This window comes from Pelodiscus sinensis, chromosome 5 (assembly GCF_049634645.1).
Source record: "Pelodiscus sinensis isolate JC-2024 chromosome 5, ASM4963464v1, whole genome shotgun sequence".
NCBI classification, from domain to species: domain Eukaryota; kingdom Metazoa; phylum Chordata; order Testudines; family Trionychidae; genus Pelodiscus; species Pelodiscus sinensis.
Genome location: NC_134715.1, coordinates 59,848,990 through 59,875,268, shown reverse-complemented (window position 1 = coordinate 59,875,268; position 26,279 = coordinate 59,848,990). Strand labels below are relative to the sequence as shown.

The 26,279-nt window shown below is 41.8% G+C and overlaps 1 protein-coding gene across 10 annotated transcripts in view; it reads right to left on the bottom strand.

Annotated features, from left to right (window-relative positions):
- The window catches only part of RAPGEF2 (Rap guanine nucleotide exchange factor 2), a 303,062-nt gene that overhangs the window by 230,281 nt on the left and 46,502 nt on the right, over window positions 1-26,279 (bottom strand). Inside the window, exon 1 of one of the 10 annotated variants that reach the window (XM_075930130.1) lies at window positions 19,154-19,714. The exons of the other annotated variants lie outside the window; for them this stretch is intronic. Within the exon in view, the coding sequence (XP_075786245.1) occupies window positions 19,154-19,192 (39 nt within the window). The 5' untranslated portion in view covers window positions 19,193-19,714. Of the gene's footprint in view, window positions 1-19,153; window positions 19,715-26,279 lie in introns of those variants that run through there. 10 annotated transcript variants of the gene reach the window in all.

Sequence of the window (26,279 nt, the reverse complement as noted above, 5' to 3'; positions counted from 1 at the left end):
TAATAGCATTCATATAAATATTTTAAATGTTTTTCACATTTTCAAATACATTGATTTCAATCACAGCACAGAATACCAAGTGTACAGTGCTTATTCTACATATTTATCACAAATATTTGCACTGTAAAAATAAAAGGAATAGTATCTTTCATTTACTTAATAAAGGAATTGTAGTAGTTCAATCTATTTATCATGAAAGTTGAACTTACAAATGCAGAATTATATATAAAAATAACTGCATTCAAAAATAAAAGAGTAAAATTTTAGAGCATCTACGTCCACTGAATCCTACTTTTTTGTTCAGCCAATGGCTCAAACAAGTTTTTTACATTTATGGGAGATAATGCTGCCTATTTCTTATTTACAATGTCACCTAAAAGGTGAGACCAGGCATCCACGTGGCTCTCTTATAGCTGCCATTGCAAGATATGCACGAATGGGGTTCATGTCCCTTCATCCTTAACCCAACATTCCAGAAGACAATGACAGACAATAATAGCGCAAAGCTGTGTGAACTGACTCACTTTCATTATCAGTCTCAGATACCACCAGCAGAATGTTGATTTTCTTTTTCGTGATTCCGGTTCTTTAGTTTCCACCTTAGAGTGTTGCTCTTTTAACGCTTCTGAAAGAATGCTCCACTCCCTGTTCTGCTAGGATTTTGGAAGGCACGTCAGATTCTTAAATCTTGGGTCAAGTGCTGTAGCTATCTTTAGAAACCTCACGCTGGTGCCTTCTTTGCATTTTGTCAAAGTTTACAGTGAAAGCATTCTTAAAATGAGCAACATGTGCTGGGTCATCTTCAAACACGGCTATCAACTGAAATATATGGCAGAATGCAATTCTCCCCCAAGGAGTTCAATCACAAATTTAATTGATTTTTTTTTTAAACAAGTGTCCCCTGGAATGGTGGCCAAAGCATGAAGAGGCATAGGAATGTTTATCATATCTGGCATATAAATACCTTGCAATGCCAGCTACAAAAGAGCCGTACAAACATCTGTTCTCACTTCAGGTGACTTTGTAAATAAGAAACAGGCAGCATAGCGCTCATGAACATGAACTTGTTTCTCTTAGCATGTAGTTGAACAAAAAGTAGGACTGAATGGACTTGTAGGCTTTAAAGTTTTGCATTGTTTTCTTTTTGAGAGCAGTTATGTAATAAAAACCCTACATTTGTAAGTTGTGCTTTCATGGTAAAGACATGCACTACAGTATCTGTATGAGGTAAACTGAAAAATATGTTTTTGTTTATCTTTTTACAGCACAAATATTTGTAATAAAATATAAACTGAGCACTGTTCACATAGTATTCTGTGTTGTAACCAAAACTAATAAATTTGAAAATGTAGAAAAACATCCAAAATATTTAAAATTTAAATTGGCATTTATTGTTCAACAGTGCAATTGAAACTATGATTGTGATTTTTAATAACAATTAATTTGAGTTAATTGTGTGAGTTAACCGTGGTTGACAGTCATAACTATGACTCACCAGTAACATATACCTGTAAGATCCACAAACTAATATTTTTTCTCAAACTCAGGATCAATACAACAGTAATTTTCATAAACTGAGGAAATTTCTCATACAAAAGATGAGTACTATCTTTTCAAGGTTTAGTTGGCATGGAATCAGGCCTCCCTGGAGTTTTGGCATTCTTCATGCTTGTTATTGCCTCTAGAATCTTCCTCATATCTTCATCTGAAGTTTCTTTACCAACCTCATATCTCTGGCAAGCCTATATTTTCACATCTTTTTCAATAACCTCAAGAGCTTAGAGTTTCCCAAGTGTATAGATCAGTCAAATGGCAAAAGCAACGTATTTCATTAGGATGTGTTATCAGAGCTTATTTTTATCAAGCAGAATAATTGATTGCTCTTGACTGCCTTAAAACTTTTATGGCAAATAATTATGTGTTGTTCATAAAAATTCTTTTTTGCCAGCACTTATCAGCAGATTCAGTTTCCACAGTATTATCCAACTGGTTTTTTTTAGCCTGCAGTTTTACAAGTTTGTTATGAATCCCTGAGCTCATGTCCTAATTTTAATTTTCAGCTGACCCCTTCATACTGCTTTCCACCTGCCTCCCTCAAAAATGCCTTTATGTTGTCTATCATGTTTATGTAATGAATACTTTAAAATTGCTAGAACCAAATATTTGTTCAAGAGGAGCAAACAATTCATTTTTCAACAAGATTATCTTTAAGTCCTAAAACCAACTACATCCAAAAGGGCAGAATCTGACCATGTAGAACTGCCAATTTCTATAGATCTTGCCATTTCACTATGGATTTAGACATTAAGATTAAATAAATTCTGGTATCTCAATGATTTGGTGTAGCCTCATTCTCTTATTCAATTCTCTTCAACATTCAGACTAAACTGTTGGGATAAATAGGTTAATTAATGCATTTTTCTCTATTTTCTCTTTTTAATTCAGATCTGTCCTAAAGCCATAACATTTTTAAATGTAAAATTTAAATGTGTAAAGACAGGGATAGAATGATGTAGAATCGCAATTTATCACATCAAGTCTCTAAACATTATGGCTTAGATTTTTTTAACTTTAATCAGTTGCTAGTAAACTCAATTAGTTAATACCTGTATAATAGCTAATATGAAAACTCCCTAAATATTTGTGCCAAGGAACATACATTTATAATTTCCTCTAGGCTTATCCCAAGGACAAGCCACAAAGTAGTTTATATCTAGTGTAGACAGACCAAGAGTAGTAAAAGCAATATGTATGGAACCAAATCAAGACCTGTACGTGGGGTGTGTGTGTGCAAAAGCACCCCCCATGAACCCTCAGGTAAGCATGTTCCAGCTGGCCAAGGGAAGGCAGCAGTACTGCGCTGTCCGAATCTCTGTCTCCCATGCTCTAGCCAGCTAGGGGAAGGCTGGGGTTGATTTCCCTGCTTGCCTGGGGGACCACGGAGGGTGCATTCACACCCTTGCGGTCCACATTTACAAAAACGCACCCCTTCATGGAAATTCCTGCATACGGGGCTGACATATTCTGGAATGTCCTTCTGCACAGATAGTATAGAGGACTGACTAACCCAGTTACACAGGCATAAAGTGGGGGAGGGCACTCATTTGCACAACAAAACAGTGCTTCAGTCTGTTTATAGGGACACAACCATCTGTTAGCCTGTTGGCAGGGGTGAAATACTATTAGCTGCTATTGTCAGCAACAGATTATTAGCCATGTCTGAGCCAACCATGTCTTAACTTGTCACATTCTATTAACATTTTAATATAGTCAATAACTAGTGAATCCAAGCTTCTGTTTAAGGCCAGATTCTAACACAGATTCAGAATATATCTTTTTTTTTTTTTTACTAATGTCTTAATGCAGAATTTGGTTCTAAATTCACACTGCCTGCAATCCCAATGGCTTACAGAAGTTATAAATTTGGATCTTAAATTTTAAGAGAAACTAGAGGGCTGCGCCCCTGCTCGCTACGCTTGCCAAACCCCCTCTCTCTGGGGGTAGGGTGTCTGGCCAAGAGAGAAGGGGGCAGGAGCTGGCTGGGGGGTCTTGGTGAAAGAGTGAAGATCAGGCTCGGACAGCAGAGGGGACACGAGACAGCCCGGGGGTGGGGGAGAGACAGTATCGGGCTCAGACAGTGGAGGAGGTTGGGCTTGGATGGCGGAGGGGACACAGCCCCAACAGCTCCTCCCCAGCAGCGCAGCCTCTCCAGGGTGTGAAGCAGGAGCAGTACATGCACAGAGGGGACGGCGCCAAGGTGGGAGGCAGTAGCATGAGGATACAGATGTCATCACTCTGTCATCCCGCAGGAAAAATTGAGAGAGAGACTGACTACCCAGTACACCCAAAGTTGGGTTTTTTTTAATTCCATATTTTAAAGCTAACCTCTTGGAAACACTTGTATAAAATCAAACTCTTCAAAGCAAGAGTTATGCTTATTCTTAGCCTGACATTAGCTGTGTAAAATACAAAAAGCTATGAAAACACATAAAAGTCATAAAGCAAATATTTCTGCAGTAAATACCAAAAATCAAATTGCTAGAATTGTGAATAGTCATCTATGATAATATCTAAATTAGGCATTATACAAGTAAAAACATTTTAGTCAAGTAGTGCAATAAAACACACACATATTTTAGTACAAGGCAAGTATAAACACAACACAGGCCAAAATGGTCACATGTATGAAAATGTGCCAAATATTTTACATAGCTATTATTTTGTAAATACTGTTTCTTAAATCAAGTAAAAACAAAAACAAAAAAAAAACTTTAATATATTTTTTTCCAGAGATCTTTTAAAACACTTATGTGAAACAAATTTTTCAACAGAATTTATCATCAAAATTGAAATAAGTTATACACAGTAAGCACAAACTACTTATGGAGCAACAAAACTATAATCAACATGAACTGGAACTATTAACTGTTCATACTGATTTAACTCAGTCACAGGTTAAAACTGATGCACTGCTTCTTTGTAGCAGCATTCATCCAACACTTCTCTTGTGTAGTTTGCCTCCTACAACGTACAGGAATTAGAAGCCAAGGGAAAGTGGCGAATCAGAGGCCAGATGTAAAGGGAGCACAGCACCCATGATTAAACATAAAAAAAGTGTTTCTCTTTTCTAAAGGCAAGGGTCATGGTCTCCACGGCCAGCACCAGTTACCCCATTAGGAAGGCCTGATAAGGGGCGCCTTGAAGACATAGAGGCTTACTATGTAAAAGGGATCACAGTTTAAAAAAAAAAAGTTTGAGAACCATTGAATTCAGTAATACAACTTTAAGGAGTCATGTTCTAACTCAATGCAATCTTCTAGTTAAGGGCTCGTCTAGACTACATCCCACTTTTGAAAGAGGGATGTAAATAAGCCCAATCAAAAGTGCAAATGAAGTGCAGATTTAAATATCCCATGCTTCATTTGCATATTTGCATCCAATCGCTGTTTCGAAAAAGGGTATTTGAAAGTGAAACTGCAGTCTAGACATGGTTCTTTCGAGAAAAAAAAGCCTAACTTTTTCAGGAGTACAGGATCTTTCAAAAAAGGGTGAGCAATATTTATAAAGCAAAAGCATTTTTTTCCATTTCAATAGGAACTGCCTCCCCCCGCCTCCCAAGGAGCGGGGACAACTAGAGAGAAAATTGCCGTGGGGAGAAAGGCAGAGAAAACGTGCAAAGGCACAGAGCTGTGGCGCAAGGGACTCCAGCAGGAGGATGGGGAAGGGAGTCACTACCATACACACTGTGGCTGCCTGGCTCTCGGGGATGAAGGGGGGATTGGGTTAGAGCAGGGGGGCTAGGGGTGCCTTAGGGTTATAGATATATACAAATAAGTATGTAATATGAGCTTTACAGATATATAAAAATAAATATACAATACATGGCTCTTTGCGCTACTATCCACAGTAATTTTGGCTCTTAGTCTCTAGCTGGTTGACCACCCCTGCCCTACTGTATCCAACTGAGGGTGATTAGCGCACATAGAATTCACAGAAAGGGCAAGGATGAAGGTGGAAGGGTGAAATGGAATACAACTGCACTGCCTAATCTTGCACCAAGACATGATGCGTAGCAAAAAGTGTATTCTGAGCACCATGTAGCCACTCTACATATGTCCCAGATAAGCACGTCCTGGGGGGAGGTCATTGTCTTGTGGAATGAGTTTTCAATTCAGAAGGTAGAGGCAGGCCAAATAATTAATAGATCGTAATGTACCCAAAAATCCACATGGATATGCTCTGTGTGGATACTGCCTGACCCGTAACTCTTTCTGCTATTGCAACCAGCAGCCTGGAGGATTTCCAGATTGGTCTCGTTCTCTGCAGGTAGAAGGCCAAAGCCCGATGGACACTGAGGAAGTGGAATTGTTGACTGTTTTCTGAGATGTGCAGCTTGGGAAGAAACATAGGTAAGTAAATCGGATCATTAACTTGAAACAAGGAAATTATATGTCCCAGGAATTTGGGTGCGAACACCACAATTCTAACTTCATGAAAAATGGCAAAGAAAGGGTCTGCCCTCATGGTCCCATGCTCACCAACCCTTCTTGCTGAAGTGATAGCAACAAAGGTAACTGTCATGGAAAAGAGGGACATAAAATATGATGCCAAAGGTTTGAATAATGTTTTTGTAAGTACAGACAGAACGAGGTTTAGGTCCCACAGTGGAGCAAAGTGTTGTATGGATGGGAATGTACTCAGGAAGCCCTTCCAAAACCTAGCAGTCAAATGATGTGTAACAACAGAATGTCTTTCAGGGGGAACGGAGAGGAAGAGACAGGGAGTGGTGAAAGGTACTAACTGCCATTTGCTGGACACTGAGGGAGTTGAGGGCAGTTCCCGATGCCTGTAAGGATAGGTAGTAATCCAGAATAAAGATAGTCAAGTATCAGAGGGGTAGCCGTGTTAGTCTGGATCTGCAAAAGCGACAAGGAGTCCTGTGGCACCTTATAGACTAACAGATGTATTGGATCATAAGCTTTCGTGGACAAAGACCACTTTGTCAGAGATGCAAAGGCATAGTTTCACTGATCTGAACAGAACAGCATTGCCAGAGAATGATTATTGCTAGTATAGCCATACAAAATTTGGGCTTGCAAATGAAGATATTAAGAAGTAGGTCCAAAATTGGCCTCCACTCACCCATCTTTTTTGGTTATCAGGAAGTAAGTTGAGACCACCACCTTCCTCCCACCCCCCTTCCCCTAGTATTCCAGAGGCAATCTCTCTATTGCTCCTCTGGGTAGTAAGGAGCTCACCTCTTGGGTGACGATGCTGTTGTGAGAGCAGTTACTGAAGAGGAATGTGGGAAGGGAGCAAGGGAGAGCCGCTATGGATAAGATGGCATAATGAACTTGACTGGACAGCCATGGTTTTGCAGCAATTTGTCCATTTTTATTTTATCCAAGCTGGAAAATGCAAGATGACCTCCACAGGGAGTGGGGTGGCTGTATGGAAGTGGATAAGGTGGCTGATGGCTGGCTATGTTTTCTCCGAAATATCTTTCTTGTGAGGGTTGCATGTGGGAGGAGGAATGCTGAGAAGGCAGATCCAGATGCTTTTGATGCTTGCATGGTGGTTTGTAAGGCCTCTGATGGAACAACTAAGAAGTTCTATAATGTTGTGTGAGTGGAAGGCAGCAAAATTTATATCAGCATAGGTGTGTAAATAACACAGGAACAAAGTGTAGTTCTTGAATCATTGAGTGCGTAAAGGCAAATAGTCAGTTTTCTGATTAAAATGATAGGATTAATTAAAAAAGGTCTTCAGTGATATTTTGCATTTCCCTGGGAAAACTAGGGGAATGGAGCCACAAGTCCCTCCAACTGACAATGTCTGTAGTTATACAGCACAATAAGATGTCTGCCACATCCAGAACTAGTTTAATCACTGTCATTGCCACCAGTTACCCTTCCTCCAATATTGCCTAGAATTGAGCCCAATCTTGTGGCAGTTTTCCCATAAATTCCTCCAGACTGTTGAAATTCAGAAAATCTTATTTGGCAAGTAATGCCTAAAAATTTGAAATTCTGAACTGAAAGCTAACTGAGGAGAAAACCACAAACGTTGCCGGACCAGAAAGTCCCAAACTACAGAGGATCAATCCATACTTATGTTTTATGGTAAGTCTTGCTGGGTAATGTACAAAGCACTAAAAAATTAGTAGACACTACTAGCCTCTCAAAAATATTTTTCTTCTTACCAGCACAACCCGTTCAAATATGAACAGGGTACTGGAAGGTTTAATGATCCACCCACAGAAGTAGATTTTAAATACTCAAATCAACACAATTTATTCAACAAATTGTGCTGCTGCTAAAGCTTTTCACAGGATAAAGAAAAAATTAAGATATTCATGATTTTAATGATCCCATAAGATAGGGGATAAATGTAAAAAGGCTAGATAGGAAATTAAAGCCTGCCACCACTTTTACACAGCAAAAATCTAGTGAACAGAGAAAATTATAGAGTGCTGTTGTGCATTTCTTGTCTGCTTTGGAGAATTCAAAAGTCAGACAAATGACTTAATACAAAGGCACAAGTTCTGGAGTAAGATATCTGTTCTTAAATATTGTGTCCACCCATAGACAGAAATGATTTACCACACATGATATCTCCTACTGACTACACGTAGTCCTATTTAAAAGGGCTCTCTCGAGTTAGTCACAAATATAAAATATTTTCTTCCTCTTTTCACTTAAACATGCAATAACAGTCCCCTAGAATCTTATAGTAAAAATGTTTTACCCATTTTCCCCAATTTTCACTGCATACACATCTGGGATATTATTGTAGAGCTGACCGACTTCTAGATCATGACAGTGCTGGAAAAAAGAAAACTGTCAAACTCAGCAGGCCAAATATATGCTCCCTTTTAGTATACAAATTATATAGGGACATTGAACATATATTAAAGCAAGCTGTCTATCCCAAATTCAATTATAAATGAGGAGTAACTTTATTTCAAACCAAGAATTTTTGATTCGAACTAACGTGTCCTGGAGCGCACTTCTTCCTGGTTCGAATCAGCTTGCGAGCAGAATAACGCGCATGTGAGATTATGCTAATGAAGCACGGGATATTTAAATCCCCTCTTCATTAGCAATTTTGGTTGGCTATATTTGCATCCCTAGTTCGAACTAGGGAGCAAGTGTAGACGTACCCTAGGACATGAAGTATTCATTCTTCAGCTTTAAAGAAAAAAATATTCTGAAAATTGATTCAACAGGATGCTTTTTACAATTCCTAGGACTGCATTTTTTCAGCACTGTCCCGAGTGCTGAAACTCAAACAACTCAGCTATCTGTAGTTTCTATATTTTTCCTATGTCAACTAAGGGAAACACTTTAATCAATGTCTAGAAAAATGTATCACCTCTTCTTCTTCTTCGAATGGTCCCCGTGGGTGCTCCACTCAAGGTGACTACAAAGCAGTAACCCAGAATGAGCTCCGGGTCAGTTATTTTCTACCGTGGATAAGACTGCAGAGGCCACGGCGGTATCCAAAGCCCACCTCCTACTTACGGCATAATGACAAGCGAAAGTTACACTGGAGACGTTGGTAGCCACGCAACAGATATCAGTGAGGGGAACTCCCCTCGCAAATGCTGTAGAAGTTGAAACTGCTCGCATAGAGTGAGCGCGAGGTAGAGAAGGAAGAGGCTTGTTCCGGATCGAATGACAATTGGTAATACAAAGCATAATCAATTTGGCAATGCACTGGGTGGAGAGTGCCTTGCCTTTGGATCTCTGTGCCGTTGATACGAACAGCCTGTCCGTCTGCCACCATTGGCGGGTTCTGTCTATTCCGGACATTGAGTGTGTGGAATAAAGTGTCCTTATTTGAAGAATGAGGCTTGGGGTAAAATGCTGTGAGGACAATAGGTTCGTTAATGTGAAAAGGAGAGCAGACCTTGGGAATAAATACCGGGTGTAATCGTAATGTTACCGCGTCTTTGGAAAAAACAGTGAAAGGGGGGTATGCCATCAAAGCCCCAGCTCGCTCACTCCTCTCGCTGACGTAATTACAAGTAGAAACACAGTTTTCATGGTTAGCATATGTAGGGGAACCGACGCTGATGGCTCAAAAGGAGGGTACACGATGGTGTTCAGCACTAGGTCAAGATTCCAAGAAGGGAGAGGGGCCCGTCGTGGTGGGTATTAATTCATGAGCCCCTTTAAACACCTCCTTGTAATTTAATGAGAGAAGAACGAGGAACCCTCTGCTGGATGGTGGAATGCACTAATAGCTGCCAAATGCACCTTTAAAGATGACAACGCTAGCCCTGAATTTTGTAGATGTAGGATGTAGTCAAAAACGCGATGCAGAGGAAATAGAAGCAGCTGTACGTTAGTCTGAAGACACCACTTGGAATATCTCTACCATTTCACAAGGTAAGTATTTCGTGTAGATTCTTTTCTGATATGCAGCAGGATCACTTTGACCTGTTCAGAACACAGCTTTTCTTCTCCTTTTAACCATTCAGGAGCCATGCCATCAGATGTAACGACTCGAGTCTGGGATGTAACAGCAAGCCTTGTTCCTGAGAAAGAAGATCTCGGTGGAGAGGGAGGGGATACGGTGGCTGTATCGACATTTTGTGTAAAAACAGATACCAGGCTTGTCTTGGCTAGGCTGGTGCTAACAAAATGATGGTCGCTGCCTCTGCTCTGATTTTCTCCAGCGTCCTGGAAGTGAGGGCTGTGGGGGAAAAAGCATACAGGACAGCCTTCTTCCAGCCGACCAGAAGCACGTTGCCGCAGGAGCCCTTGCCGAGCCCTGCTCTGGAGCAATATAGACGACACTTCTAGTTGTAGGTTGTTGTGAAAAGGTCTACGAGGAGCATACTCCATTTGCAAAATATCGCCCAAATCACGTCTGTCCTTATTTCCCACTCGTGGTCCGTGAAAAAACGCCTGCTGAGGGAGTCCACAATTACATTGATGGTGCCAGGTAAGTAGTATGCTACTGGGGTTATGTTGCTCTGTATGCACCAATTCCAACACCGCACCGCCTTGGAACATAGGGAGCATAATCATGCTCCTCCCTGCCTGTTCACATAATACATCACTGCTACGTTGTCCATCAGTATTCTTACTGTGAGACCTTTGATATGTGGGAGAAAATCTTTGCATGCATAGAAAATTGCTTGGAGCTCTAATCGATTGATGGGAAGATTCCTCTCAATGAGAGACCATTTGCCTTGGATTCATTCATTGGCCGTGTGAGCACCCCAGCCGATGAGCGAGGCATCCGACGTTATTTGTACCGATGGTTGTTGTCGGTGGAATGGAACCCCCAACCAAAGATTTCGAGCTTTTGTCCACCAACGCAGAGATCTTTGAACATGCAAAGGTAGCCATACTGTCTTGTGAATGTCGTGCTTCATGGGAACATAAACCGACAACCACCAGTGTTGGAGGTTCCTCAGATGGAGTCGTGCATGAGGAACTACAACGGCGGCAGCAGCCATGTGTCCCAGGAGACAGAGGCAATTGTGAACAGAGACACTCACATTCCCGTTGAGTATGGTGATGAAACCTCTCCTGCGGTAAGTACGCCCTCGCCATGAGGGAACCCAGGTTTGCCTCTATGAACTTTATAGATTGTGTCGGGGTAAGTGTTGATTTTTGTTTGTTCAGGAAAAGACTGAGGGATTCGAAAGTGCGTTCTACCATTGCCACCATCTGTGACGCTTCTTGCTCTGTGGAACCTTTTATTAAGCAATCGTACAGGTACGGGAATATTACCACTCGTAGCCGACACAGATGAGCCACTACGACAGCAAGGGTCTTCGAGAAAGCTCTGGGCACTGAGGCGAGACCGAATGGCAGAACTCGATGCTGAAAATGATTGTCGTTTATCACAAATCGAAGAAAACGTCTGTGCGCGGGATGTATGGCTATGTGAAAGTACGTGTCTTGTAAGTCGAGGGCAGCGAACCAGTCATGGTATTCGAGGGATGGGATTATGGAATTCAAGGTCACCATTTTGAAGCGCTGCTTGCGGAGATAACAATTTATGCAGCCTAGATCAAGAATGGGTCTCCAACCCCATTTTATTTTCCATTAGGAAATACCTTGAATAGAACCCTCTTCCCTTGAACTGATCTGGGACCCTCTCTATCGCTCCAATAATGAGAAGACGATAAGCTTCCTGCCACAGGAGGCCTTCGTGAGATAGGTCCCTGAATAGGGACGGGGAAGGTGGGGTGGTGGGGGGGATGGAAGTGAAGGAGATGGTGAAGTCGACCTTTATGACTTCTACCACCCATTTGTCCGATGTTATTTTGACCCATTGGTGGTGATAGGGTCATAGACAATGATGGAAAATAGGACCTGTGTACGCAATAACGATTGGTGGAGTTCGCATGCCCTTGACAAAGAAGTCAAACTTGCTGTTTTGAGGCAGACGTGCCAGATGCTCTAGGTGGCTGTGGTCGCCTTCGCTGAGGTCATTGTCTCGGACGGGATTGGTCAAACATGCGGTTTTGCTGTCTACGAGACTAGTAATCATACCATCTCTGGTACGGAAAATAACGACGACAGAATGATGGGACGTACATTCCTAGCATACGGAGCGTCGTTCTTGAATCTTTGCCAGTATGAAGTACCTCATTGGTCTTTTCCATGAACAGTTTTATCCTGTCAAAAGGGAGGTCCTCGACTTTGAAGTGTAGCTCCTTGGGTACCGCCGCTGTGGCAAGCCAGGACGAGCATCTCAGACACTGCTGTTGCCACTCCTCGAGCCGCCGGGTCTGCCACATCCATAGGTATCTGGAGATTCACTTTCGAGCACACGGAGCCTTCCTTGAGGATTGTCTGCAAGAATTCTTTATCGGCCTCCGATGTTCTTTGGGCCAACTCTGTAAGCTTTGCGATATTATCGAAACTATGGTTTGCCAATAGGGCTGCATAATTCGCAATGCAAAGAAGTAATGTGGCCGATGAGTATACTTTGCGGCCAAATATATTCCATTTTTTGGCCTCCTTATCTGCCCTACATTTTTTAGCTGCAGGTTCTTAGCCCTTTGTAGAGCTGCATTGACAACCAAGGAGTTTGGTTAAGGATGGGTAAAAAGAAATTCTGAGTCTTTAGATGAGACAAAAATAACGCTTTTCCGCCAATTTCGAAGTTGGAGTGGTCGAAGACTGGGTATGCCAGATTTCAGCTGCTGACTGGAGGATTGCCTCATCAATAGGGAGAGTGACCTTAGATTGCTGCTTGGGATGTAACTTTCTCCAGAGCTTCAATTGCTTCACTGGGGCATCTGACAATTGGACGTCCTGTGACTGAGCCACCCTCCTAAAAAGATCCTGAAATTCTTTTGTGTCGTCAGGAGGTGAGGAATCCCCCACAAACACAGCATTGTCTGGGGAGGATGGGGCGATCGTCTGTATCGGAAATTTGCCCCTCCTCGGGCTCTGACAATTGAGCTGGGGCCAAGGGGGTCTTCAGACGAGATTTCGCCCTTTGACAATCCTGGATCGGAGTGACTGTTGTGACCCATAAGAGGTATGGCAACAGCACAGATGGGAACGGGGCTGAGATCTACCGTTCCCATAGAATGAATGATGACTCCTGTGGTCAACATGCTCAGGGGACGATCATGAGGAATATCTGCTAGCATGCCTCCTGTGATAAGATCTCGGAGGGGAGTAGCTAGGTAAGCAAGACCTATATGACGATCCCCGGTGATAGTAGGAATACCGGTTGTAATGATCAGAGTGACAAGACACTGATCTCCATCGCGAGAGCGCATCGCATGACTGTGAGATGCTGAATAATCTCTGATCTCCGCTGAATGACGCGGCGAAAGCGAAGGTTCAGGGGAAAAAACTGGTCATGGCTAAATCGAGTGCCTTGGCATTGATTTTCTAGCCACGTTCGTAGGGATCTTAGTTGTACAGGCAGATTCACGTTCTTCTGATGATAAAGAACGGGGGAGAGAGGAGAGGATTGACCCTCCGTTAGGTGCACTGTGCTACCGTGCCGCTGTGCTGGGATCCCACAAGGCACTGTGGGCAGCTCCATCTCTGCCGAGACTGTAGACAGAGAGCGATCTATTGGTGCCGACTCAGCGTGGTGCGGGGCGCTCAGCTGTTAGGCCCATTCGTGCTCCTCTCCGGGCTTGTCCCTCAGTGCCGACTCCGGCTCGTCACGGCTCATCAGTGCCACTAGAGTTTGCGACTGCGCGGCCGTTGCCGGTTGAAGCACCTCTGGCGGTGCTGATCGCTCACGGTGAGACACTGAGCGCTTACAGGGCTGAAGAGCCGGTGCCGACGCCGACTGGCTCAGAGGTGCATGCATAACCGATATCGCCCGGTGTGATCTCTCCGGCTGTCCCATCACTCGGGACGTACCCAGCTTGTCCCCATGACTAATCTGGGACAGTGAGCCAGCTGGAAGACAGCACGTAGGAGAAGCTCTCTTCCTTTTTGTCACCATCACTGCGGGTGATTGCGCTCTCCTTTTCTGTCCTACGGGACGTTCTGAGCCACGATCATCAGAAGGCTATAAAGCCTTATCGCACAGCAGGAGTTTTAACCGCATGTCTCTCTCCCTGCATGCTCTCAGAGTCAATTTCGCGCAATGACGCATTTCTCTGGGACGTGCAATTTCCCTAGACAACTGACGCATGTCGCATGCCCATCAGACGCGGGCATCACGTCCTTACGCTGAGTACACCTTTTAAACCCAGGTGACCCAGGCATGATGCTCGATCAGCGCAACTATATACAGTGACTAATCTAATAAAAACTAAGAACAGTAACTAGAAGAAAAATTATTATTTTTTTATTTCTGAGGAAAGAACTAACAACTAACTACTAATTAACTACCTGTAAGTACTATAGTTAAACTATTTGTGTGGGTTTTTTTGGTTTTTTTTTTACAGAACGGCTTTCTCTGAGTAGATAAACGGCACTCCGCCAGCAACCACAGGCAGTTGAGAGGAACTGGCGAGGGGGTGCCGGACCACGAGACATTGCAAAGGCGTGAATGGCGCATGCTGCTCTTGCGCATGCGCGGTCCGGCCCGGCCACAGCTCTGGAAATCTCCAACTAGCGGCGCCCGGTTGGGACCCGACACCTTGAGTGGAGCACCCACGAGGACCACTCAAAGAAGAAAATTAAGTTTTGTATCTTAATGTATTTATTAATGAAGCTGCTAAAACGAAAGTAGGACTATTATTGACTTTGAACACTATCAGAGACACGTAGACCTGTAAATAGAAATGAGTAAGTTAAATCTTGGCATGCCTGAAAGGTTACCAACCCCTGGCATAAGATTTATATTGCAGCACTAGCAGCACAGGGCAGAAGCAGGAGCTGGTGTGTTACTGTAATGGAAACTGGTAAGCCGATGCTTGTGGGTTAATCATTTGAACGATTACACTTTTATATCCCTATCAACAACCTCTCCAGGCACTGCAACAGCCTAGCGAACAGATTCAACACTGCAGCAGTAAGTGTCTATGAAGGACAGAAAGTTATCTTGACTTTATACTTTAAATCAGTGGGGGGAAATTACAGCCTATGCTTACTTTGACCTGTCCTGTGGCAAGTCTTTGTGCTGCAAGGAAGGAAGCTCCAAGCCTTGGAAGTCCTCTCTCTCCTCCTGAAATGTCTGGAGCTCAAGCAGAGCCCCAGGGGATCCCAAGCTGAGACCCACAAGCCTTTCTTTAACCTCATGCAAACAGGCTATGATTAGAAGGAAGCTTGGAAAGCAGATTGGGCTAAATAAGACTTAAAAAGTAAGCATCTTGTGTCAGATTCAACACAGAAGGTTCCTGGGTTTGACCTTCCATGGGCGTCTTGGTCAGCTCTGTGCCAAATTCAAATTAACCATGGAAATGCGAATATCTAATGGACAAATGGAAAAATATCAAAGATTCCCTGCTGTTTGAGTGTGGTTCCGCACAGCAGACCATTAAACATATCACTGCCTATTGTCCAATTTATAAATATGAAAGAGACATTACTGCAACAAATTCTCCTAACGCAGCCATTTGGCTCAGTCAACTTTAAGTGAAATTGTAGTTGCTAATCTACACAAGCAACACAGAAAAAGAATATTGATTTTAAATCATACCAATGCAATCTTCTCATGTAGATATGGCCCTTAGGCCCTCGCCTCCCACTGACTTCCAATGGGCTAAGTGAGGAGCTATCTTCTAAATCCATGGTGTCCAACCAGTTCTGAAGCAGTAGCCATATAGTGGCTACTGTTATAGCACACTAGCCACACTCAACTGGCCAAATAACCATGTGGCTAGTGGCTAACATGTTGGACACCACAGTTCTAAATTCATTTAAAAAAAAAAAAAGAGCAGTCTGAGTTTATTGTTCATGTATAAAACTTTACCCTGAATTGTCATTTTGGCAGATATCTTGAATCAAATACTGCAATTCAGATGAATTGGGAACTTCAAGAAATCTTCCTCAAAACAAAGCTAAGATATTTTGGAATGGCTCATAACAGAGCTCTTAACTAAAGATTACATGCAAATGTTCTCTGACAGTATTAACTTACTTCAGAAGGGTAGCCAAGGTTAGTCTGTAAGTAGAAAAACTTAAAACATTGAATAGTCTAGCAGCAGCTTAAAGACTAACAAAACATGTAGATGGTCTCATGAGCTTTCATAGGTACAACCCACTTAAAGTTGCTGACTAAACTCTCTTGGTCTATACTCAGGGAACTATTTACTAGTTTATGCTGCACAGTTACATTGTGTGCAAATTAAGTGCATTAGCCACTGAAATGCACAGAAGACCCAAATATACCTCAATGAAACAGCTGAAAAATAAATATTTGATCATTACAAACTGATGTATGTATTCTATTAATATATAATAAGTATGTTCCATAGACTGCTCTTTAAAAAGCTATTGGTAACTTTATTTTGGAGTCAGACACCTTGTCCTTTATCATAATGTTTACTTGACAATTCAGAAGAAAGTTTTACTGTGTCATGCACATTTTAGGTGTAAATTTAATTGGATACACTGTTTATGAAAGTGATGGTCTATCTAGACCAGGTCTGGCCAACCCATTCTGGTGAAGAGCCAAGTTTTTAGTGGATCCAGCATGAAGAGCTGGGGCAAAGTTGTCAAGCCAAAAAAAAAGGGAGGGGACTGCCCTTTAAAAGGATCCTACGGCCACAATTGGTCGAGGAAAAAGAAAAGGACTGCCCCTTTAAGAAAACGTGTTTCGAGGCTTTTTGGCCACATCAGGCTCCCACCAGCCAACACCATCTTTAACGGACGCACAAGACGGCTCCCCTGACCTGGAGAGCACAGGGAGCCAGGAGGCAAGGGATATTTTCATGGACAGCTTCACGAGCCGCAGGGGTGGGCCTTGCGAGCTGCACCCTGGGGAAGGTTGGGGGAAGAGCCGCATGCAGGCTTGCCATAGCTGATCTAGACTGAAATTGAATGCAGGCAGCCGCTGTTAAAAGCTTTTTCCACACAATAATGCAACAACTCATTGTTAATTTACAACACACTCTGCGTTAGGCATGAATGCTCACTGCAATTAACTGCACCAACCTATACTATAAAGCAGTGGTTCCAAAACTTTTCAGCATCACGCCCTTTTTTTGATTTTTGAGAAACCCTGCCCCACCCTCAACAAAAGAGCAAAAAAACAAAAAAGGAACTGACCAGGGCCGAAAAACAAAAATAGAAGCAAAACTTGGAGGGGGAGGGGGATTAATGGAGGAGGGGTGGCTGGGTCACTTTGCGCCCTCCCTGGAATTTCTTCACACACCCCAATTTGGGAACCCATGCTATAAAGCTTTTTAAGATTTCAAGGTACGGAAAGTATCTTGCTATGAAGTTGTCTCATTATACCTGTGCATAGCACTATTCAAAATATTAAAGAAAGCCTGGTCTTTGCTCAAAGGATCACAAACACATCAGACAAAGACTCTTTCAGTACAGCAGACTAATAAATACTGTCCTTTTGCATGCGTTTAATATTAAAAGGACACGTGAAAAAAATGTATTAAGGAGAAACTTTAATGACAGTTCATTCCACCAGCAGAACTAAGGAACAAAAAAGCAGGTTTGAAAACAAGTGATTGGAGAATGAACAAAGATCACCGTTTCACTAGCAACTAGAGAGAAACCTTGGTTATGAGAGGGGAAAACTAGAATGAAACAAGAATAGAGATATAGGCAGAAAAAAACAAACCACATTGAGTAAGAACTCGCAACTTGATACAGATAGCAATAGAAAGAAAGAGGAGGGATTAGAAGAGAACACTAACAAATGGAGCAACAATACTGGTTATATCTTCAGAACTGTATTTCATGCAAACTGTGAAGCATGGGAGAATCTAGCCCTACCTACTTATTACAAAACTTAAATATTAATACTTTATACCAAAACAGATGACTTTGGGAAAAAAATATTAAACTCTGCTTTTTCATATTTTTCCAAATGTAGTTGTTTTTTCATTTAGGTTGTATTTTCCAAACTAAAGTATTCTCTAAAACTTTCCAGCTTTATTCATTTGATTTACATTAACTCCAGTTGAAAGGTGGCAACTTTTCTTTAAAAGGTTGATTTTTTGTTTGGACCATTTTGGTGACCAAAAAGCTTTACTTTAAGGCTAACAAAGCTAACAACAAAGACCACACACCTTAATGACAAAATACTAAAGTAATCAGAAGATTACAGAGAGGAACGCTAAAATGATTCACTAAAGAATACATATGAAATTTAATTTACTTACAGAAGAATGTGACATTTAAAGTATCATATAGGTTGAGATAGCAAAGACAAAGTTTTGACTAAGATCCAGTCTATACTTGAAAGGCTCGCCAGTACATATACACCACAGCTGTACCAAACAGTTCCCTTAGTAGAGACAATAATGGCTAAAACATACTTTTATCAGTATAGCCTCCTCCATTCATATAATGGAATAAGTTATATTACCAGAAGCCAGATAATAGATCTATCACAAACAACACACACTTATTTTGAAAATAAAAACATCATTCATACATATATGTATGAAAATACACACACACACACACACACACACACACACAGAGTAAATTTTTGGCAGACTGGCAAGCAACATGGCTCACTTCCGGCTTGTGCTGGTTCCAGGACCTACCCCCTCTGCAGCTCTGCATTTAAAATATATTAGGAGCCAGGTGGGCAGGTAGCCCAACTCAGTTCCAGCTCATGCTGGGTCTAAGAGCTCAGACCCTACCCTGGACAGAGGCTGTTGCCACCCTGCACTGTTGCTTCTGTATCAGAGGCAGCAGTGCAGGGTGACAGGCAGCCAGTCCCCAAGGGGAGCTGGTTTTTAAATTGTCTCTCCTCAGGACCAGCTCCCACCTGGCACCCCATGCTGCTGCCTCTGATAGAGGCAGCAGCGGAGAGTGACAAGGGACTCTTTGGGAGTGCGCCTGGATCACACTGGCTGCTGGCCCTACCCCAGGAACTATAGAATAGTCAAGTAACCAATAATTCATGAGGTTAATCGACTTTTCAATTAACCAATATTTAACATCCCTAAATACATACACACAATTATTGCTCAGTAGCACAATTTATTCTAATCCTAGCTCTGTCTCCCAGGCTAGCAGCCTTCTACAATAGATTTGTTTATAGAACTTGCAATACTAATACGCACAGGTGAAATAAATGTGTCCAGGACATCTGCTGGCTCCATTGTCTCTTACTCCGACCTCTGAATTCTGGGTGAGGGAAGGTAATCCTTTCAAGAACAAGCACAAAGATGCCCTAATTATTTGCCAATCCTATAAGATGACCAAAGAACAGAAAAAGTTTAATACAATCACAAGACCCCAGGATTAAACTCTATTTACCGGAGGATCTTTGAAACAAACCAGTTTAACACCAAGATTACTGAACTGAAACTAGATTTCTAGCAAGATAAACATCAAACACAATAAATGAGAACAGGATGATGCAAAAACCTAAGATAAGGAGGGCTTGTAGTAACAGCAAAGTACATTTTGCTTCTCTCTAACCATCTATAATTAAAATTTGACTCAAAAAGCCATACAGCATACCTATTTGAATGAAGGGATAAAAGCACTGTAGACACATTTTGTAGACAAAATGATAACAGCACACTGTGATCAGATCCAAGGCACAAAAAGAAATATTATACAATGAATGCTTGTTTAAATCTGGGCATTATCCATAACAGTGTCCACAAGCTCAGAGCAGCAGAAGCATCAGCTCTATTCCAAGACAATTTTCAAATGCCATAAAAGTAGCAACAAAAGCTCACGAAACTAAATATATATATATATATTTGTGTTAGTCTCTAAGGTGCCACAGGACTATCCATTAAAGTATGTTAAATTTAAAATTAAATTGAGCCTTTACACTACATTTGGTCATCTTTTTGCTACCTAGGAGGGTACACTATAATTATATACATTCATTTAAGTTTTCATTCAGCTTAATATTTTCAGATTTTTAGTAGTTGTATATTTTACATATGTTAGAAAATGGTGACTGACATTGTTTATTTACCAAAAAAACAACAAACATTACTGTAGCACTTTAAAGACTAACAAAACACGAAGGTGGTATCATGAGCTTTCGTGGGCACAGCCCACTTCTTCAGATGACCAGAGTGGGCTGTGTCCACGAAAGCTCATGATACCATCTTCGTGTTTTGTTAGTCTATGAAGTGCTACCAGACTATTTGTTGTTTTTAACGTTTTTTCTGTTAGAGTAATTCAGCTACCCCTCTGAAACCTTATTTACTAAGTCATTTTTTGCTCATGATTTGTATCAAGCTGCATTACGATGACTTGGAATGTAATTTAATACACATCATTTTTATTAATCAATCTGTACTTTTATTAGATACAAAAACTTATCTATACATACCTCACATTTAAAACTAATTTTTGGCCTTACCATCTTTAATGTTACATTTAGATTTAATTTTAAACAGGTTTAAAAAAAATAAGTATCAGAATAAAAATATTCAGGTTTTTTTTAAAACTCTGATTTTTATCCACTCTGCTAGGAGAAAAGATTTCTGAGAGCAAAGCTAATATCACATACAATAGAACAAGACCCAAAGACTAGACAAATTCAAACTAGAAATGGAGACTTGTTTTTTGTTGACTTTGTGTTTTTTAAACACTGAACGCAAATAACCAACTAAAATGACTTGCTAATGATTGTAGTAGATTCTCCATTACATTAAGTCTTTAAATCAGATATCTTTTTAAAAGATGTGCTCAAATAGAATTACTGGGTGAGGTTCTGTTGCCTGCGATATGCAGGAGGTTGGATCATATAATCTAAATGGTCACTTCTGGCTTTAATCTATGAAAAGCAGACATGCAGACACAAAGTTTCTCACCTACCACTACTGCAAGAATCCTGTCGAAAATCTGAGGCATCCAAAAAACACAATATACCTTTACTTTAATGACTCAACTAGAGTGGTGTAAAGGAAGGAAAGAAATCAGGTCTGTTTGTAATAGTGGGAAAAATTTGAGCCAGTGCTGGAAGTCTGGTACACCTACTATGCGTGTGTTTAAATTGTTTAGAACTTAAGCAACAAACCGTCTAGCAGCAACTTAAAGACTAACAAAACATGTAGATGGTATCATGAGATTTCATGGGTAAAACCCACTTCTTCATATGAAAGCTTATGATACCATCTACATGTTTTGTTAGTCTTTAAAGGTACTGATAAAACCATTCATTGTTTTTTAAGTTTTTCTGGTTACAGACTAACACGGCTACCCCTCTAAAGCTTTTAAAGTTGTAAATTAATACTAAGATGTTGGTTTGTATTCAGTACTCTTCTCAGAACATTGTATATCATGTGAAACTTATAACCTGCATCAATCTAGGACTTGTTCCATTTAAAATTTGCAGCATTTGAGGTACAGTAAAACTCCATTGGTCCGGCATCCAGTGCTCTGGCACTCCTGATGGTCCGGCACCATCGGGAACCCGGAAGTGCTCCGGGCAGCCGGACAATTGGAGCTGCTCTGCACCCGGCTTCCCTGATTCAACCGCTGCTGAAACTGACCAGCAGCTGAATCGGGGAAGCCGGGGGCAGAGCAGCTGGGGTGCTGCCAGGTTGGTCCCATAGCGCCACCCCTCGGGGCTGCAGGACCAACCCGGCAGCACCCCAGCTGCTCTTGGGGATGCCTGGGACAGAGCAGCTGGGGTGCTGCCGGGTTGGTCCCACAGCCCCAAGGAGCGGCGCTACCGGACCAACCCAGCAGCACCCCAGCTGCTCTGCCCCAGGCGTCCCCGATTCTGCCACTGCTGAAACTGACCAGCAGCGGCTGAATCGGGGACACCTGGGGCAGAGCCGGACTATCGGAAGGGGGGGCTATGAAGGGTCTGGGGTGGCATCCCCCCCACTCCACCCCAGAACCCTCATAGCCCCCCCTTCCGATAGTCCGGCATATCTGATAATCCGGCACCCCCGGGTCCTTAAGGTGCCGGATTATCGGAAGTTTACTGTATTTGTTTTCAAGAATGTGTTTATTGTTTTTAGATTCCTCTTCCCCAGTATTTTAATGTAGTAAATTCTTACTCTTTTCAGCTTGTATACCATGCAAGTAGAGGAAAGATATCCAACATGTGGTTCCTAAAAGCAAATGTAGTAAGAAAAGAAAAGAGTGTCCAATTATGAATTAAAACTTTATTCCCTGAGCCATGCACTTTCATTTTTAAACTGAAGTTACTGAATCAGCCCAGTCTTCACAAGGAAAAGGTATGAGGGTTTATTAATGGGCTGTCAGAGCATCCCACAGAATAGTATGGAAGCTCAGATGGCTCTCCGTGCATAAGACAGCTTCCTTCTCCCACAGCGTGATCCAGGGCAGATCAGGGAGGAGTGAAAAAAACAATGGCAACCCAAGGATCACCCACCAATTACAACTCCCTAATTCTCTGACCCCATTCTAACCTGGGTCTGCTAGCTTCAGCACGAAACAGATCAAATGAATGTTAGAGATAATTGGAGCATTACAGAACTCCAGCCACACCACCTCCATCAACTCAAACATGTTCCCTGTATCAATAGAGGTATGTCTAAACTATGTTTTTGGAAAAAACTTCACCTGCATCCATACTACAATCGCGTTCTTTCGAAATTAAATAAAAATACAGGTTTTTTTTCCCAACATTAGTAAACCTCAAATTATGAGGAAGAATAACTTTTTTGAAAGCGCTCACTCAAAAAAAGGCTTGTGCGGACACAGAACAGGGACATTTTTCAAAAGAGGCAGCAATCGAAAAGACACAGGTGCCCTGGTGGCTATTCTGTGAATAGCAATCAGGGCTTTCTTTCAAGAGAGCATCCATGCAGTCTGGACACTCTCTTTGCTTTTTCAAATTGCTTTTTCAATCCGAGTTTAAGGTGTCGATGCGCTCTTTCAAAAGAAGCTTTTTCAAAAAAGCTTCTTTCAAAAGAAGCTTGCAGTCTAGATGTACCCTAGATGTGGTGGGAAGGCATAGGAAACAGGCTTAGCTATTGTTAAGGCTATGCTGGCTATATGCCTGCTAGGGACTCCCTTGTACTGTGGGAATCCCAGATAATGGACTTACAGATGGTTTTCATTCTTTTGTGCTACGTGATTGATGTAAATGGCAATGAATCTGCACCAAAGTACTGAATGTGGATCTCTTTCTTTTTTTAAAATATATTTAATCCAAGGTTTAAGAAGATCAGACATTAATGGCATCAAGCATCTCTTCAGAAGAGAATATGCTTAAGCAGCCCCCAGAAGTGATGCAACACAAAAGCAGCTGCGAAGAACAAAACATAATTAACTGATGAACCTAATACTGTATTTTATCATAATACAAGTTCAGTAGCATAAATAGTATGCAACTTACACAGTATTTTTACTCTCAATTTTAAGAGCACAATCAAAGAGATCCCTCCCTTCCCTTGTGTATTATAAAAATTGTGTAATACTTCGAGTAGTCTTACACTTTCCCACAGTAACGCTAACTTGATAATTTGAGAACAATAGGATTTCTTGCATGTAAAGACAGAGGATGCAGCTGTTTCCACCTATAATAGGATGTTGCTAATATAAGATGTGATTGTTTCTACAGTCAATCAGAATGACTTCCAATTTTCTCTTGTAAGTGTCAAGGTTCATTTTTTTTTAAATAAAAATAGAGCTCTTTTTAATGTAATAGGGACACAAAAGAGAATATGGATGCAATAATTTAATGGAATTTTCCCAGCATCCAGCAAAACTTACTACTTAAGACGGACATTACAACAAAAATCCAACATCTTTCAGAACATGGTGTACACAAAGCTAAGTTACATTTGTCACGGTGTTTCAAGGTGTCCAACAGCATTTTAAAGATACCAAGAAACACCAGATGCATCAATTCCAAACATTCCCACTTTTTAATATGAATCAAGACTGTTCACAAGTGGGTCCCATGTCAATTATGAGTAAATAGAAGAAAATAGATGAAAACTATACTGAGTTTTACACTTGATCAAAAAATTTAATAAGGAAACAGAAGCATAGAGTAAAGGAACATGGTATAAAGATCTAATATTATTGACCCTGAAACAAAGTTAGGGAGCACAAATCAGGAGACATGATACTGTGAGTGTACCTCAGCAGTTCCCAAAATTAGAAGCTTATGGTGCTCACCCCATTATGAAAGAGTTGAAATCCTTTAAAGCAAATTTCTGAGTACCACTGCACTAGAGATATTTATATTTTCCTGCAAAAGGCATCCTCAGTTTTCAACAATGGAACATGTAATCTCCGTACAGAGAACTATTTTAGATTTCAGCATTGCTTTGTGTCACCAAGAGGCTACAATCAAGGTTTGACCCCTCTATAGCAAGTGCTGTGTGAATCCCTAAGATGACCCTGTTCCGAAGAGCTCACCATCCAATTTAAGGCAATAAGCTAGTTCAAACAACAATGGAAAGGGCACACACCAGCACCACTCTAATTTACAATCAATAGGACAGCTATAAGCACAATCTAAAGATTCTGAAACATGCTAGGGTTGCCAACTCTGTAATGTAAAAAACTGGACACTGCACAGGAGTGCCAGAATCTCCTCTGCCTGGCCCCTTCCCTGAGACCCTGCACCTGCCATGTCTGCTTTGTCCCCGCCCCCACTTTTTCCTCTCCCCTCACCTCCCACCCCGTCACTCACTGCTCTTCCCTTCTATTCCTTCCTGCCCTGGCTGAGAGCATGTGTCTCAAGGCTGAGACTGGGAGCTGCAGTTGACCAAAACAGAGAGGACTAGTGGTGGCCCTTGCTGAGTAGCATCTTGCAGGCATGATGACTTGGCACTTCCCTGTCTGCAGTAACCGGACTTGATGTGTCAGGTCAGTAGATCTGATCAGATATTGTCAATTCCCCTTTCTGACTGGCCTTTCTGTTGAAAACACAGATATCCGGCCACACTACCTTAAACCTGTGAGGGGGGATGGCTCTAAGTAGGGCACAGACTAGAACAAGGGATGAGCAATATCAGTTGATTAACTCATGAATTCTTATCAGTTACTTGACTATTCTATAGTCCCCAAGGGTGGGGCCAGCAGCCAGTGCACTCCGGCCCCACTCCCAGAGAGCCCCCTGCCACTCTGCACTGCTGCCTCCATATTGGAGGCAAAAGTGCAGAGTGCCAGGTGGGAGCTTGTCTGCAAGGGAAGCCAGTTTTAAAGCCAGCTATCCTGTTGCCCCGCGCTGCTACTTCTGATAAAGAGATAGCAGTGTGGGGCAGAAGCAGCCCCTGTACCAGGAGGGGGGTGCAAGGGTCTGAGCTCTCGGACTTGGAGTGAGCCGAGCTGCCTGCCCACCTGGCTTCTAATACTCTTTGGCTATGTCTACACCACAAGTTTTTGTGGCAGAGAATAAACTAATGATGGACTCATTACCATGAGTCGCGATGTCATCAGCATATTTTCTGCGGATGCTTTTTGTGCAAGGGGTTTTTGCGCAAAAAGAAGCAATTTAGCCACTTCCATTTTGCACAAAAAAACCCTTTTGCTCAAGATCGTTATGCCTCTCTGGGAGGGTTTTTTTGTGCAAAACAGAAGCAGCTACAGTGCTTCTTTTTGCACAAAACCCCCTTGCGCAAAAATCATCTGCAGAAAATATGCTAATGACATCGCGACTCACGCTAATGAGTCCGTTATTAGCATACTCTCTGCTGCAAAAACCTTGTAGTGTAGACAAAGCCTTTAAATGCAGAGCCACAACAAGGGTAGATCCTCCACCCAGCACGAACCAGGACTGACCCAGGCTGCTGGCCAGCCTGCTAAAAAACTTACTGCTGGGGAAAGGGGAAGGGGGGAGAAGGCATGTAGTAATCAATTACACTATTATATCCCTAAATAGAACTATGAAATAAAATCCTATATATTTTATAAAATAGCTTCAATTTGCTATTAAAAGCTAGTAGGTGTAAATGAAGTAGCATTTCTGGTAATGTTTTCCAAAGAACAACAGTAGATTATGAACAGATTTTTTTAAAAAAATTATGGATAGTTATCGTGATTCCAGTGTGCCTTGTTGGGAATGAAAACTGCTTTGGTAAGTCACTAGTAAAAGGGAGGTTTGAGCTCTCTTCCTTTTTCTTCTGAGGACCTCCTAAATGAGACATTGGACCACTGTGCATTTCTTCAATGCTGAAGCTAAGCCCAATTTTCATTCAGTATTTTGCAATATTTTTTGGCTAGCAACTATTTACATTGTTCTAACAAAAGAGCCATCTAATCTTGAGCGCACACAATTTTTGT